Source organism: Triturus cristatus, chromosome 4_1 (assembly GCF_964204655.1).
Source record: "Triturus cristatus chromosome 4_1, aTriCri1.1, whole genome shotgun sequence".
Taxonomy (NCBI): domain Eukaryota; kingdom Metazoa; phylum Chordata; class Amphibia; order Caudata; family Salamandridae; genus Triturus; species Triturus cristatus.
In genome coordinates this window covers 1347649897-1347662804 of record NC_140585.1, presented here as the reverse complement: position 1 = coordinate 1347662804, position 12908 = coordinate 1347649897, and the positions used below count along the sequence as shown (strand labels likewise).

Sequence of the window (12908 nt, the reverse complement as noted above, 5' to 3'; positions counted from 1 at the left end):
CCAACACGAAACAGATATACTATGCTTCCTTTACTTCCCAGCTGTCTTTACAGGGCTTCGACTTTTGGAGGTACACCATAGACACAAAATCTGTCTGGGGGACTAAAGATTGGCAAGTTCGGGCACTGAGGCCTTATTTAGAGCATGACTCATTCCACAGCAAATTATCTTCCTGAACGCCACTGTGCAACAGACTTCCTGTCTTGGGGTAGCCAAGATTAAGGACTTGAACACACCTCGGATTCCCTCTTCTGGCAAAATTACACACAACATAGTAAGGATACACTGAATGACACTCTACATGATGGTTCATACAATTCCTCAAACCCCAATTGGAAGGGATGGTTAATTTGGCCTATCAACACAAATAAGTGTCAGTCAAGGTTCAGGGGTACCACGGAAGGGTTTAGTCTCCATAGGCCTGACCAACGCTACGTACAACGAGAACATTCGGGGTTGGTGGCATCCTACTAAGTTAGGAAGTTATGCCTAGAGTGGCTGAGAACCTCAACAATGTCCCAGGTGAAACAACACTTGTCCTTTATCTCAGATGACATGGATCTTAGGGATTTCTTGTTCGGTCCTCGGAAACCACTTTTTATTCGCTATTTACAACAAAGTATGGAAAATCTATCAACAGGACGCTGCGGAAAGATTGTGTGAAATTGACAGGGTTAACCTAGAAAAGGCTTTAACAGTGGTCGACAATGGCATGACAACTCTGACATCCAGGATTTATTCACTGGGCAACATTGAGTCTTCTGCAATAGATATAATGGAACAGGAATGGTCTATTCTTCAACATTGGCAATCGTAGTTGTGATCCATTCTATTATTAACCTGGACGCTACACTCACTGCATTCTGGTCACATGCCCTGGTGGTATATGAACAGTCTCTATTTTCAGCATACAATCTGATGGAAAGACAGACAACTAAGGCACGAAGAGATGCAAAATATACAATGCTGCACATTGGAAAATTGGACCAATTACCTTTTATTGCGGCTGAGTCACCTTCCACAGAATGGTTAATCCATGGCCACATTACACTGCCAGTCACGACATTCCAATTTCAATACTGTCTGCTGTATCACCAGGTAGGCAGATACGAAGCAATGGGAGAGGGCTACATTCAAGAATCTTGGGAATTAGGGTACAGATTTAGATGCTGGAACAGGAACACTGACGTTTTTCTCAGCGGTTCAGACTGTGAGAGTTCTTTAAGTGGGGAGTATGTAATGCTCTGGTTGCAAACCTATCAAGTCACTTAAAAGGATCCCCAGCTGCCGTGATTCATCCGGTTTTCAAACTACTCTTGAATGGGAGTTATTTGATGTTGAATGATCAAGTTTGTTGTGGGATGCTGCCAGGCATTGCATATCTGGTCACAGTAAGTTCCACGGTTTCTTGCTGTATGCAAGTATTGGTTCCACCGACCCACACAGTCAGGGAGGTGCTGCTGTTGCCTTTATACGGTTTGATTCGCTGAGTAGACTGAAAGCTATGCTTTTATGGAAGGATATAGCCTTAACCTCAGCCCGAGAGACTTTTGATCTCCAGGTTGCAAGGTCCTCAGCTGAGCTACAGGCCCTAGTCCGAACGAACTTCCCGCTCCATTTCAGAGAAATGGTACCTTGTATCTTTAACATATCTGATATGAGTGGGATAGTGCACCTATTTAAGAGCATAAGTTCCGGTCTATTGAGTACCTTTCAGATGATCTTCAGAGTTATTCCATCATTTATACACTCCGAATTAGGAAGCGTTTTTGGAGGGCTTCTGCTAGACCTACTCCTTGTAGTGGGTGTCCTGGTTTTCATTTTCCTGCTACGCAATGGACGTCCCAGCCTTCAAAGAGACGGAAAAGACACTCTTGGTGCGGCGTTGCCATAAACGCATGGTACTCTCTATCTGGGCACACCTCAGCTTCGGGAGCTAAGTGAGCATTGGTTCCTATCATTCAAATCAGTCTGGTTGACTGTGTCTTGCCTGTGTTCCGCTGCCTGTTCTGCGGATACGAACACGTGTTGGACATCTAACAGTTCCACTGGTTGCGCCGCCAGACATAGACGTACCACTAGGCCCCTTAAAGGCCCACGTATTACAATGTGCTCAGCGTTAGCCCATGTTGATGTCTGCATTCTTAGAACCACCACAGGATGCTTCAGCTCCTGTAGGAATGGACACGGGCTCTGCAACAGACTCACAGTAATCGAGTGTTTCCTCAGTGGCTGCTGTAGAAACCGGAGAAGATCACCTTTGCTCCATTGACTTGATCCAAGAGGTGTTACACGGACCGTCGTCTGTGAATGCAAGCAGTAGTGATGTTGCTCCTCCCACACAGGACACATGAAAATTTGGCTCTCCGTGTGTTGGGAACAATTCAGCCTTTTTCAAAAGCAACCTTAATTGGAATTTATAAACATCATTATTGTTATATTTATTTTTTGTCTTCTCTCCTGCTCTCACTTATCACCATGGCTTTCAATGTGCTCCGTTGAGCTATACAGTATCTAGAGAACTTAAAGAAGTTTTGATATTTTACACATACCATGTTTTTAAGATTTGTTAACATTCGTTTTTAACAATCTTTTTAATGCTTTTTTTTAGACAGGCATATCTTATCATTTGTTTATCTAACATCTTTCGGATGAGGGTGGGTGTTATGAGCCCAAATGTACCCTAATATAGGCCTAGGTAGTTGCACATCCTTTTACCTGCATTTGTCCTACATTGCTCTACATAATGGCTCTGGGACTGACCTTCTACCTAGTTAGGTGCCGAATAAATGTCATGTGGTTTTCTTTGTAAAACTAGCCTCATTTATTATGCATGAGGATTCTTAGTATCACAGCAGGATTACCATCTTCTGTATAATAACTCTGTACAAAAGTCACCGCTATCGCCATCCTTGGTGGACGACAGGCACACAGTACCATGACACATTTAGGTAGAACCCCTGAGGGTACCTTTCGGGTATTTAAGTACCACATCAGCGCTGGGCAAACCAGAGGAGAAGCTTCCATGCGGACACAAGACGTTGAAATCCTTTGCATGCAGACACTCCAGCATGCAGTGGTCTGACATCCTTTGCGGGATGTCCAACTCGAGACCAAGACGGAGTCCCTCATTATCTCCCATCAGGTAATGCGGTTTACTCTTTCATTGGCCCTCCATTTACATACATGCTAGGTACACTTAGGTACACTTAGGTAGGGTTAGCATTTTCGTAGTACGTCTGATTACTGCCATGTATCTATATGCCTGCATATATTCACTGTTTTAGCACCATGGTAGAATTCTACATTTTATTTACTGTGTTGGTATTGTAATCGTTTATATCTGTTTCTGTCAAATGGTTCTTGCAGCACACAAATTTAATACTAGAATGACGCTGGTTCAATAAATACTTATTGAAAACGTCCCCATCATTTAATCTGTGTATCTCTCCGAGGCCAAGTGAGCATGAGTGACTGAGCCAAAAGTACTGTACTGTTTCTATGATCTCTGAGGGGTCAGGATTGTCTTTTCGATAGTTGCCAGGAACTATTCACTCCTTGGTAAGGTTGTGGGGCTTATGGTGGCACTGTGAGCAAGTTGGTCTACAGACTAACATTTCCTTTGCGGGTGTCTGGAATCAGTCTGGACACCAATCCCTTTGTTTATGTTGTCTAAACGTGCAGATTCTATAGATTTGTAGGAACTACACCGTGGCGAGCTTATGTCAAGCGTATTCATCTTACTTTGAATAAACTTAGTTTGTTTGACAATCCATTATCTCTATGTAAGGTCGATAGGATCAGTGTGATACAAATGTTTCTGGATAATGTTTTGCGGAAAAGGAAGATCTTGAACTGAGAACACCACTTGTGCGGAACTATTCCGTTTTGAAAACCAATATTGGTCCAGAACCTTATTTGACATATGTGACCAAAAATTGGGAAATAATTATACAGACAACATTCAGGACAGGTGTCATATGTCAACTGTTGTGTTTTCTGCATGGTTATTATGGCAGTTTAACAGACAATAAATGTGCCTGTGACAATATTTGATATTGTTCAGAATTCTGTCCATCAATTGTTCTTTTTGCATTTGTCACCCAGAGTGGGACAGGTATGCCAAGACAAGCGTCCTGTCCTCTCCATGCCTCTGGAGTCAAGCGTGCCTGGCTGATGAGGGGTGATACACTGAAACTGGTCTCTGGATGCTTGTTTCTGGTCGAGGGAGGACCTGGCGTGGCAGTTTGGGCCGGGCTGTTCCCACGGGGATTAGGGTAAAGACTGATTTGCATATGGGTGGGGCTAAAATAGAATGGCATAGTGAGCAGAACAACTATGGATTTAGGCCCAGATCTCTGTACTGGGGGGAATGTTTGACACAGTTTAGCATTCTAGCACTTTTAGAAAGAAGACATTTTTTTGCTTAGTCCTGTGCACCTGCAGCCTGTCTCCAATACATGTCTGGGGTGGGTGACAGCTAAAGTTTGTGCATTCCCTCTTGACAGAAACACACAAAGGAAGCTTAGGTGTGACTGAGTGACCATCCACATCCTGAAAGGCCATCCAGCGCAGGATGGGAGGGAGGACATCTTGCTCCTAAATAGGCTGTGTGCTGTCCCTACACAAAGGGCTGCACACACCCTAAAGTGAGTCTGGAGCCAGAGCTGAGAGGGAGAACTTCTGTATGCAGGAGGAGAGACTGTCCAGGAAGAGAAACCCAGCCATGTCCTAGTGCGTATAGCGCTGCAAAAAAGCAAACTTTATCTGGTGCAGAGTCAGAACCCTTGTCTTTTTCCAGAAGGATGTGCCATGCTGATGCCCAACAAGTGGCGTACCAGCGAGAGCCATCATGAGGACCTGCCCCATGGACAGCAGCCACAATTACTGAAGACACACCCGTCAATCAGTCCATCCATACTGTACAGCTCAGTGGCCCAAGTGATGACCAGGGCTACCACCTGCAGTCCTGTGTTGCTGAATACGAAAACGCCACCAGGGCGATTCCACCAAGCGCACAATTCAGCACCATGCCAAGTTGCGTCTGGGCTGAGCAGGTAATGCAGGACCTAAGATTATGTGCCTTGACTCACAAAAATAAAACCTGCCATTATTAAGTTACTATTTTCAAGTATAAATTCTAGCACCAGAAAAAACGACCCCAAACACAACCGTTGTGGCCCAATAGCTGTTGTCTTCCCTTTGGACCCCTGATGGAAGTCTGACACCACTCGAGCAAAGAATTGTGATTCTAGGCAAAATGATTTAATCTGGTTGTCCCTTAAACTATATTTAATGTACATATTTAAAATGGAACTATAAGGTATGTCATGTAGAACTGTTCTAATCGTTCATAGCTACTGTCCCATCACATCATTGTTTGCGTAATTTAATCTTAACTGCATCCCATGTGCTAAACTAAGCATATCTCATGTTTTAGATGAAATGAAAAAATATCTACAGTGCTCTTCTTTTCCCTGGAGCCTATTACACTTCAAATCCAACATGCAAAAAATGGATTGATGATTCAGCAAAACGAAAATTGTACCTCAGGAAGCTTAAAGCCATTACTTGGTTTATCCTTGGTCCAGCCTAGTGGTGTGCTTATTCCATCTTCGTAATATGCCGGGAGCCACCGGGTGAAAGCTCGGTTTGCAGCTCCTACATCAGGGTTTTCCCTGCATAAAAGATAAGCCTTTGTTTAGGATTCTGATGAGAGCCCAATGGAAATATTCTGCTGTTCATGATACTCCTTTGTAATTAGCGTGAAAAAGGATCATTCCATCAGCTGTATTCTTTTTAAAATTATAAATGCAGAAACATAAGCGCAATGATATCTTTGTGATGTTAGTCTGATATGCAAGACAGCAACAAAATATCAAATGTATAGTATATTCACAAGGTGGTGTTTCTGAGACCATCATGGATTATTATTATAACTGAAAATTAGCTAGTATAGTATCTGTATTTATTTTTACAGTCTGTCAAACTTCTTTTATAAAAACAAACATAAGAATATAATAACAAATGGAGAAGTAAGTGTACAAGTTTGTCTGCTCATTAGTTATGTGCAATGTTAAGGGCCAATGTACAAAAAGCATAGCAATAGCTTATAACTGAAATTGCCTTTTTAGTGACTTGTAAGTTTAGGCACTAAGTAAGTCATCATATATGCACTCTGTCAATCTTTCTTGCACTCAAGCATCCATTCAGCCACCCACTAACACATTCTTGCTTTCACCCAGTTACCCATCCACAGTAAAGCATACATACTAACTCAACATAAATGAAAAGAATAAAAGTAGAAAAAAGAAAACATCTTGCTGCTTAAACATGGTGGGCATAAGCCTGCAATACAAATTAACATTGACTGTAGCAGCACGTCTGTTTTTTATTACAGGGTCTGGCAGACAAACCAATAAGGACCCTTCTATGAGTGCATGTCAAGGACTATCTTAGTGCAGTACACTTCTCGTGTGGGTTAGCGGTAACAGGCCACAAACCAGGCAGCAGGTGATCAGTCTGGATCACATTGGATCTACTGGGAGAATGGTCTCCTGTATAGCGAGCCTAAGGTTGCTGAGCCTGGGTCAGCCCGTGTGCTGGTGGTACCCTAGCGCTTCAGAGCCTACCTACTGGGTCTGGCTCATGATGTGCCTTTAGGAGGACATTTGGGACAGGACAAGACCTTTGACAGGCTTGTCACCCACTTTTATTGGCCCTAGATGCGCAAGACTTCAGATACTCATTGCAGAACTTGTCAGACTTGCCAGGCAAGTGGTAAAAATGGGAGGAAGCACAAGGCTCCCCTCCAGCCTTTCCATGTGGTCAGCACCCCTTTGAAAGGGTGAGCATTGACATTGTGGGTTCTCTGGATCCCATGACAGCCATGGGCAACAGATTTATCCTGGTCTTGGTGGACCATGCCACCCGGTACCCGGAAGCCATCATTCTCCGGAAATTGACAGCCCCCGTGGTGGGACGTGCATTGATGGGGATTTTCTCCCATGTGGGGTTCCCCAGAGAGGTGGTGTCAGACCGTGATACCACCTTCATATCTAAGTATATGAAGTCCCCGTGGCAGGAGTGCGGTGTAACCTACAAGTTCACCACTCCTTACCACTCCCAAGGTAATGGGCTGGTTGAGAGATTCAACTGGACCCTAAAAGGCATGATTATGGGTCTTGAGAAACCCATGAGGTGTAAGTGGGACGTCCTTTTACCATGCCTTCTGTTTGCTTACAGAGAGGTGCCACAGAAGTCCTAAGGTTCAGTCCCTTTGAACTGCTGTATGGTCACCCTGTTAGAGGACCTCTGAGTTTGGTGAAGGAAGGCTGGGGGAAAGCTCCCAGTAAACCTCCCCAGGATGTATATAGCTACATACTGGCCTTCAGAAACCAAACTAGGCGTTTCAAACAACTCGCTCAGGCGAATCTGGAAGTTAGCCAGGAGGAGATGAAATGGTGGTATGATCAGAATGCCACTCCGATCGAGTTTCAGCCTGGACAGAAAGAGTGTGTCATGGCCCCCGTGGAGCCTTGCGCGCTCCAGGATAAGTGGACCGGACCATTTGAGGTGGTGGAGCGCAAGAGCAACGTCACCTACTTGGTGGACTTGCAGTCTCCTAGGAACCCTTTGAGGGTCCTGCATGTAAACCGCCTGAAGCAACACTTGGAGAGGTCCGAAGTGGGCATGCTCCTAGCGACAGATGATGGAATGGAGGAGGAGACTGAGCCTCTTCCTGACCTCCTGTCTGCAAAAGAGCAAGATGGGTCAGTGGACGGTGTGAACCTCTCTTCCACCCTGACCCCTGAGCAGCAGGATGACTGTCACCAACTGTTGGGACAGTTTCCTGATCTGTTCGCCCTGACTCCCGGTGTCACTGAGTGGTGCATCCATGATGTGGACACTGGGAACAGTCCTCCTGTAAAACACAAAGCTTACAGAGTGACTAACAGGGCGAGAGCTTGCATCAAGGAGGAGGTCTCCAAGATGTTTGCGTTAGGGGTGATTGAGTCCTCTAACAGCCCTTGGGCCAGCCCAGTGGTCTTGGTCCCAAAGGCTGCCACGCCTGATGCCGTGCCTGGTGCCACACCCAAACTCTGGTTCTGTGTGGACTATCGAGGACTCAATTCAGTCACCAGGACTGACATGCACCCCATTTCCAGAGCTGATGAGCTCATTGATGGGTTAGGGGCTGCCCAGAACCTCAGTACTTTTGACTTAATGTCTGAGCACTGGCAGATCGCCTTAACTGATGGGGCAAGAGAGAGGTCCGCATTCTCCACACAAGATGTGCACTACCAATTCCGGGTTATGCCCTTCGGGATGAAGAATGCCCCTGCCACCTTTCAGAGGTTGGTTAACCAGGAGTTGGCTGGACTGGAAGATTTCAGTGCCGCCTACCAGGATGACATCGCAGTGTTCAGCGCCAGTTGGGAAGAACATCTGTGCCACCTCTGGGAAGTGTTGATGGCGCTGCGGAGGGCAGGCCTAATGATCAAGGCGAGTAAGTGCCAGATCGGGCAGGGTTCCGTGGTGTACTTGGAACACCAGGTTGGGAGCGGCCAGGTGGCGCCCTACAGTCCAAGATTGATACCATCCTGGCTTGGGAGCCCCCCAAGACCCAGACAGAGGTGAGAGCCTTTTTAGGACTCACGGGGTACTACAGGAGGTTTGTCAAGGGGTATTGCAGCATTATTGCACCCTTGACAGAGCTGACATCCAGTAAGCAGCCCAAAAAAGTAAACTGGACTGACACCTGTCAGAAAACTTTTGATGCCCTGAAGACTGCCATGTGCACGGCGCCCGTGCTTCAGGCGCCCATCTTCTCAAAGGAATTAATTGTGCAGACAGATGACTGAGGGGTGCCTAGACCAACCTGTAACCTTTATTAGTAGGAGGTTACTTCCACGGGAACAGAGGTGGAGTGCAATTGAGCGTGAGGCATTTGCTGTGGTCTGGGCACTGAAGAAGTTGAGACCATACTTGTTTGAGACTCACCTCCTGGTTCAGACCGACCACAGGCCCCTCAGATGACTGATGCAGATGAGGGGTGAGAATCCAAAGCTGTTGAGGTGGTCCATTTCCCTACAGGGGACGGACTTCACGGTGGAACACCGCCCTGGTACAGAACACACCAATGCTGATGGTCTGTCCAGATTTTTCCGCCTTAGTGAAGAGAACTCCCAAGAGGGTGGGTAGTTCTCCCCACATTTCAGCTGGAGGGGACACGTGTTAGACCTGGCACCATTGGCTTGGGTGTCCCTTCCGTTTTTTCGCTATTGCCTCCTATGTTTTGGCTATTTTTTTGCTAGTCTAGATGCTTTGGGCACCTGCAACTGCTTTTCAGTGCCAAAGTGCAAGTGCTCCCTGTTGTAAATTGTTGTAATGGATTAGGGACTCCATAATTGGCTTATTTGATTTACTTGTCATACCCTAGTATGGTGCACCATGAGTGCCCAGGGCCTGTAAATCAAATGGTGCTGGTGGGCTTGCAGCACGGATTGTGTCACCCATAGAAGCAGCATGTAGAATATGGCTCAGGCCTGCCATTGCAGAGCCTGTGTGCAGTCTGGGACTGCCATGTCGACTTGGCAGGTGCACCCACTTGCCAGTCCATAAACGTTCCCTTTTCTACATGTTAGTCACCCCTAAGGTAAGCCCAAGGTACACCTATGGGCATGGTGCATTGTATGTGAGAGGTAGGACATGTCCTGGTGTGTGTGGCATGTCCTGATAGTGAATTACAGCCAATTTTGTTTTTCACTATTGCAAGGCTAACCTGTTCCAATAGGCCAGAATGGGCAGTTTGATTATAACCTCCTATAATCCTAACTGACCCAGAGAACAAAAAAAGATAAATGCGTTTAGTATGCCTCAACTCAGAATGTTAAAATACATCTTTTAGTGTTGGTGATTTTTACATTCTGTGTTTGAAAATACTTTTAGAAAGTAGGTATTTTCTTGCCTAACCATTCAGTGTGACTTTGCTAGGTCTGTGTATTGCATGTCTGGTTTGTGAGTGACAGGCGGCTGGAAAGGGATTTGGCTCCAGCAGTCTGATGAGTCAGGGCTGGGCTGAATATAATCTGGGTTGAATAAAGAGTAGGGGGAGGAGAGACCCTTTCACTTGCCTGAGCCTACATTAAATAGAGAGTAGGGGGAGGAGATTTCCTTTCATTTGCCTGAGCCTACATTGAATAGAGAGTAGGGGGAGGAGATTTCCTTTCAGCTACCTGGGCCAGGTCTGCTTTCAACAATGCTGTCTCCACCTCCTGCCAGGAAGCTGCACCAGTGAGGACAGAACGGGTTTGGGCTGGGTACAGACACTCTCTGTCTTCGGAGAACAAAGAAATTGATTGTATTAAAAGGGGGGCCCAGACCCCAGAACTTTAGATCACTTCTGGGACTCAAGACACACCTTTGCCAAGGAGATAAAGCAAGGAAGCTGAAGGAGGAGACTGCCCCTGTGCTGGTTGCTGTTTGGGGTTGGCCTGTAGTGGTTACTTATTGCCAATGAAAGGAGAAAAGGAACTTTGTAATTTATCATCTTGAGGAATATCTCCAAGGGCTTGAAGCTGAGCTTGCCTCCTGTTCTGAAGTCTCAGGGACACAAAGACTTCACCACCAGCTCCCCTGAATTCCCTTGCTGGAAATTCTACCTGCAGAGAGGTGCCTATTTTTGTTTTAGGACCTCTAGACACTGCGTGTCGCTGGGAGCTGGAGGCGCAGCGCAATGAGGAAGCAATGTGTCGCCGCCGCAGCTGTTGCCGTCACATCGCCGAAGAAGCGTGCCGCAGCTGTTAGCCGTCGCATCGCCGAAGAAACGCGTCGCATCGCCGGAGAAGCGTGTCGCCGCCGCAGAGGTTGCCGTCGCATCACCAGAGATGCGCGTCACAGGGCTTGTCGCGGCTCAAGAAACCACCGACTTTGCCGCACGGCCGTCAGGTGTTCACGCAGCTTTTCAAAGTTGTCGCATCACATCAAAGACACCATCTTGTCTCATCGCACCGGATTGTCGAATCGCAGCGAGGCGCCATCTTGTTGCATCGTAACCAGGATTCAGTAAGAAACAGACGCATCCCCTCCTCTACGGTAAGGAACAGACGCATCGCCTACCCTGGAGCAAGGAACTGACGCATCACCTTCCCTGCGACCCTTTTGTTTATATTGCGTTACACATCCAAGGTACTTTGAGAGTAAAGTGTCGTATTTACCATCTACATTGAACTAAGCTATTTCTACCATTTGAAAGTCATATTTTTGAATACTGTATTGTGGATTTTTATTGTTTGGTCTTGTGTTAAGTCTAGATAAAGATTACTGGTGTGGTGTCTATCTGTAATGTTTTCACTGTATTACTGTATGTGTTCACAAATGCTTTACACACTGCCTCTGAGATAAGCCTGCTTGCTCGTGTTGAGGCGGTCTTTGAACAAGGTTCTCTTGGCGGCCCTGATGTGGTGGTGGTGGTTGCGGATGGCGTCCTTGTGTGCTGCGCGGTTGTCCGGAGTTTGTTCTCTGTGCCATTTCTTCTCTAGTTTCCAGTAGGCTTGCTTGGAGGCAAGGAGTTCTGGGGTGAACCAGCTGGCCCTCTTGCTGGTGTCTCTGTGGGGGGTTTTATAAGCGGGGCGAGGGTGTTGCCGCAGTCCTCGATCCAGCGTCTGAGGCTGTGGGCAGCATCGTCGGTGTTGGAGGGTTCGGTGGGTGGGCTGAGAGCGAGGTTTGCATGTAGTTGGTCTTCGGTGATTTTGCTCCAGCAGCGGCGGGGGATCTGTTGGGTGCGGTGGTGTGTGGTGGGTTTCTGGAAGGTAAAGTGGATGCAACGGTGGTCGGTCCAGAGCAGTTCGGTGGTGTGGCTGAAGGAGACGTGCGGACGTGAGGAGAAGACGGGGTCGAGCGTGTGGCCGGCAGAGTGGGTGGGCGTTGTGACGAGTTGCTTCAGTCCGAGGTTGGCGAGGTTATTGATCAGGGTTGTGGAGTTGTTGTCGTTGTTGTTCTCAAGGTGAAAGTTCAGGTCTTCGAGGAGGATGTAGTCCAAGGGGGTGAGCAGGGGTTATTTTAGGAGTGTAGCCCCCTTACCCTGACTAGAAGCAAGGGCCCCTACTTGGTCAAAGGTACCTACCTCTGCCAACTACAGACCCCCATTTCTAACAAAGGGCTGCTGATTCTTTTTTCTGAGGGACGACATAGCGAAGATGATAGGACTGAGGAGTAGATCGGAGGTTTCTCCTATTAAAGACTGCACTGACACAATTGCCCCCATGAAATTGGCCAGCTCCAGCTGACACAGCTAACATGCCAGCTAGTTCACCCCTGAACTTTGAGCCCTCAAACATGAGTGTAAACAACTGGAGAGATGATGGCGCTCCAGCAGGAACCCCTCAGACTCTCCGCACCACTGCCTCAAGGAAGTCAAGAAGGATGCCCTAACCATCCGTATTGAGGCAAGCACCAATCACACAAAATAACTCTTCAGCATTGTCAGAAAATGTTCCTGCCCATCTGCCACCAGGACCATGATCCACCCTTTCCAAACCCTCTGCAATTCCCTGCCAGGCAACTTCCACAGCAAGATAGCATACATCTACAGCAACTTCGACTCAGTCACCCGACCTCGGCCACCTCCTGACACACACCAATAACTCCAACAGCCACCTGACTGGGTACCGCTCACCAGGCCAACCACCATGGCGATCATGACCTCCATTCACTCTGCAGCACCAACAGACCCCTTCCCCCACATGCCTTCAACCTGGGACAGAAGGAAATCAGCAGCACACTCAACAACATCTTCAATACATCCATCATCACTGCCACCTTCCCCGATGCCTGGAAACACGCAGAGGTTTAACCTCTCCTGATGAAAACCTCCACTGACCCCAGTGAGCTCAAGAACTACCGCC

General features: G+C 47.1%; 1 protein-coding gene across 2 annotated transcripts in view; it reads right to left on the bottom strand.

Annotated features, from left to right (window-relative positions):
- The window catches only part of LOC146856657 (lactoperoxidase-like), a 1363087-nt gene that overhangs the window by 862451 nt on the left and 487728 nt on the right, over window positions 1–12908 (bottom strand). For both annotated transcript variants that reach the window (XM_085654837.1, XM_085654836.1), the window contains exon 7: window positions 5549–5678. In XM_085654837.1, the coding sequence (XP_085510963.1) occupies window positions 5549–5678 (130 nt within the window). The remainder of the gene's footprint in view (window positions 1–5548; window positions 5679–12908) is intronic.